General features: G+C 46.8%; 1 protein-coding gene across 1 annotated transcript in view; it reads right to left on the reverse strand.

The window, feature by feature from the left end:
* LOC108571562 overlaps positions 1 to 3619 on the reverse strand; it is a 9811-nt gene extending 6192 nt beyond the window's left edge. Inside the window, exons 1-2 of the mRNA XM_017933630.1 lie at positions 2726 to 3619; positions 565 to 1087 (exon numbers count right to left, since the gene is read on the reverse strand). Coding sequence (XP_017789119.1) covers positions 565 to 1087; positions 2726 to 3616 — 1414 coding nt within the window. The 5' untranslated portion in view covers positions 3617 to 3619. The remainder of the gene's footprint in view (positions 1 to 564; positions 1088 to 2725) is intronic.
* Between the last annotated feature and the right edge of the window lie 481 nt (positions 3620 to 4100).

The raw sequence follows: 4100 nt of genomic DNA on the forward strand, positions 1-4100 counted from the left end.
CTCTACATTATAAAATTTCTTCACGAACTTATGCTATCACGTAATACAGCAAAAGCCCCCGTAACACGGAAAATACACCACAAATTAAGTTTCATCGCTTTTTGGGCCAAATCTAATCAACCCAAAACTCCAAATTTGCATATTCTTTCTCCTCGTCACGTTATACACTACGTCCTACTGTACTTTCCATACCACCACAAAAAGTAACACCTACGAACGAGAGGAGTGCAAGTTCCGAATCTACCTCGAATTACCAAAAAACCATATCTCCCAAAACTACACGATTGATTGATCCCGAACGAGATTAAGAACGCAAAAGAAACCGGTGGACATCGATCGAACCGAAAGCTCGAGCCATTACTCTGTCGATTTCCCCGTTTCGTGCCTGCACACGCGGCACGCGAACAGTATACGGCACCATCGAGCGTCGCCGTCGTCTACGTCTACGTCGTGGTCGTCGTCCCGGGGACGACGTCCCGCCGTAATCACCGGCCGGAAGCTAACAAATGGTTAGTAGCTAGCACCTGGCCACGCACTGTTTAGTAATGTAGGCAGTGTACTGACCGAAGACCGAGTCGTTGTCGAGCAATGTACGATTCAGCTCCGTCATCTCGGTGCCGTGCGATGTCACAGAAGGCGCCTCGTACCGTCTCGGCGGTTTCACCACAGGATTTATCGCGGTGATCAGCGACTTCTCCTGTTCACCGAGGCCGTGGTGTTCCATCGTGGCCGCTTCGAGGCTCTTCTCGTCGTGTCTGGTACGCCGGCGACGACAGTAGCACACGCAAAGTGTCGCCGCGAAGATCGTGACCAGCAACGCCGACAATCCGAGAAGCAGAACGATTTGCAGCGGGAACATGTTGTCGTTACCGCCTATAACGTCACCGGCGATCACCAGCGTCACGTTTTTCTCCGTGTTACCACCTGGACTCTTCGCCACGCAGACGTAATCACCCTTGTCCGACGGTGTTGCGTCCGGTATTGTGAGATTGAGCCAGTCGTGGCTCAATCTCAGCACGTAATTCTTCTCGCCGTTGTGCCGTCTGGTGTGGTTGTTCAAAATTCTCGAACGGTGCACCCAGTATAGCTGAAACGGAAGAACACAAATTTAGGTTAGCTTGTTTTTTTCCTCTCTTTTCCTTTTTTTTTTTTTTTTTTTTTTTGAATCGCGGTTACAGAGGCAAGGTTCGCCAAGACGGCAAGGTGCACGCACGAGAGAGAAAACTCTGAGGGTGTTCTTAATTTTCAGTTTTCATGCCGCGGAAAATCCGAAAGGGCTTCGTTATCGTACGCAAAGGCTCGCCTAACTACGCCCACCTTTTGTACCGCGTGATTTCAAAAGACGCCTCTTTCGGCCGCTCACCGACCCTTTCTACCTCGCCGCGTGTCATTCTCCGCGGAGTCAAAGGATTTTTTCATCGAATCTGCTGAATTTCGTGACACGGTTTCGAGATTCAAGAAGATACGCTAATTATCGAGGGTCGTTGTATCGCGAGAAAAGCGATTTGCGCGATCTTACCTTTTCCGACAGAGGATCTAGCGAAGTATCGAAACACAATTATTTATTTTTCAAGCTGAAGATCGAGGGAGCAATTTGCACGCCAAGAATTGTACCGCGAAAGAACGTACCCTTAATTCTTTATCTGAAGTTTCTTTTCTTTAAATAAACTGAATAGCAAGTTGCGCTTTGACTTCGAACAACAATGCCATATAGAAACTGTCGTATTTTCCAAGCTGAAGATCGAGGGAGCAATTTGCACGCCAAGAATTGTACCGCGAAAGAACGTACCCTTAATTCTTTATCTGAATTTTCTTTTCTTTAAATAAACTGAATAGCAAGTTGCGCTTTGACTTCGAACAACAATGCCATATACGCACGTTTCACTCTTATTTTCGAACAAAACGACATTTGTTCGACGAAATTCTTCTCGTGTACTCTCCTAAACTATTCAATCCCCCAACAGTTGCTACCTCTGTACTGGAAACGAACGTTCGTTGTTCGGTAGCCGAGTACTCCGTAGGCGATTACAATTAAGAGAAAAGAAACGCGCGTTTACAGCGGATAAACTTTAAAGAATCTCTCTGTTCCGGCCCACCGAAATCAGAGAACAATGTTCAGGCCGAGATACGTTTAGAAGCTTTCAGGGTAAGTTGCCTAGAATGCGGATTTAACCGGCGCGCAATCTTTTCAACGAACCTAACCTCCGCGTTCACCCAGATTGTATACCAAATTGCTCGCAAGTTACTTGTGGATTACCGTAGTCAACGTTCTCTCTCTCTCTCCGTCTTTTGCCAGTTATTCTGCTTTGCGATACTTCAACCGTACCGTTCCATTCTACTTTCTGCTTCCCTTACGTTAGCGTTTTACCCCCCTCTTCGTTTAACCCGACACGCGTTGTATTCTTAGATAGCCGATCAACGGTTAACACTGCGTACAGAATTGATCCGTAATAAGCAACTCGCTATCCTCTCTTTCTGTTTCATTTGAAATCGCCCGCCGAGTGAGAGTTCCGAGACCGAGTGAGGGGTAAAATATCGCGACGATCCGTAATAAGCAACTACCGTCTGGCTCGTAATAAGCAACTCTCTATCCTCTCTTTTTCTTTTTTTTTATTTGAAATTGCTAGCCGAATGAGAGATCCGAGAACGAGTGAGAAGTGAAATGTAACATTGATCTCGGCCGAGTTGCTTATTGCAGATCAAAGTTGTGTATAAACAATCATACCTGCGGTCGTGGAACACCCGACGCTTTACACCACAACGTGACGTTCCCTTTGCCGACCTCCACCTTCACGTCAGGCCCGATAGTGAATATTTCCGGCCTGCACGCGAATTCGTCGCTGTGAACCTCGTCCCACATCTTCCCAACGAGGCTCAACGGCTGCTGACACGTGGTAGGATGCGTGTACAACTTCCTCTCGATCGTCCAATCGCGGAATCTCTTCAGATGGCAATTGCAATTCCACGGATTGTTTCTCAGCTCCAAGCTGCCGAGCATCGGCAACGACTCGAAACTTTGTACACCCAACGTGCTCAGATTGTTCCCGTCTAACGTCAACACCTTCAAACCTGGCAAATTTACAAAAGTCTTGTTCTGTATCTTCTCCAATCTGTTGTTAGCTAGTTTCACCGTTTGCAGAAAGACCAGATCGCGGAACAGTCCATTCTCCAGCACTTTCAGCTTGTTGTCGTTCAACACCAACATCCTCAACCTCTGTGTCTCCGCGAACGTTCCCGGATACAACGTTCTGATGTTGTTCGACGATAGATCGATCTCGATCACGATCTTCAGACCGTTGAACGCTTCCGTGTGGATCGACTCGATCTCACATTTGCGCAGCACCAGCCTCTGTAGGTTCACCAAGGACACAGCGCTGAAGGAGTCGTGTGTCAGGTGTTTGATACGATTCCCCTGGAGATCGAAGTTCTGGATCTCTTGCGACAGGCTGCTAGGTATCTCCGTGAGGTTCTGATTGATGCATTCCGCGGTCTTCTTGCCGGAGATCCATCTGCACTTGCACGAGGACGAGCACTGCGCTGTCCAGTCCTCTTGGCTCCAGCACACGACGACCACCAGCGCCGAGTAAAGCAACAGATTCGCTGTTCTTAGCTCCATCCCGAGGATTTCTGTTAACATGAGAAACACGACGGCTGAGATTAGAACAAGTTAGAGTTGGCTGGTATCTGGGAAGGTTACATGGAACCTGACTGGAAGAACAGAAGCTTGTCCCGTAAGTTCGTGCCGAAAGGGAGAAATATTTGAACGAAGATCGAAGGGAAATTCTATAGCGACGGTATAACGATCTTAGTAAAAAATAATAGAAAAAAATTGTGGATTGAGAAGGAGCTTAGGCTTCCTTCAAATTTAAAGGTTTGTTGGAAATATTGATCTCTAAATTTTTATGGAATTAAAAATAAAAATACGTGAAATTTCACGGTGCACCGGACTCAGTCTCGGCTTCTTTATCTCTTCCATAAAATAACGATTGTCTCGTCTCACTTCACTCGTCATTGGTAGACAAGGGTCCAAATTCTCAATCGTACCGGATACAGCATTCAGAATATCCCGCTAAACGAAAAAATTTGTCACTTCGAAGTTG

The sequence above is a fragment of the Habropoda laboriosa genome, unplaced genomic scaffold (assembly GCF_001263275.1).
Source record: "Habropoda laboriosa isolate 0110345459 unplaced genomic scaffold, ASM126327v1 scaffold40, whole genome shotgun sequence".
Classification (NCBI taxonomy): domain Eukaryota; kingdom Metazoa; phylum Arthropoda; class Insecta; order Hymenoptera; family Apidae; genus Habropoda; species Habropoda laboriosa.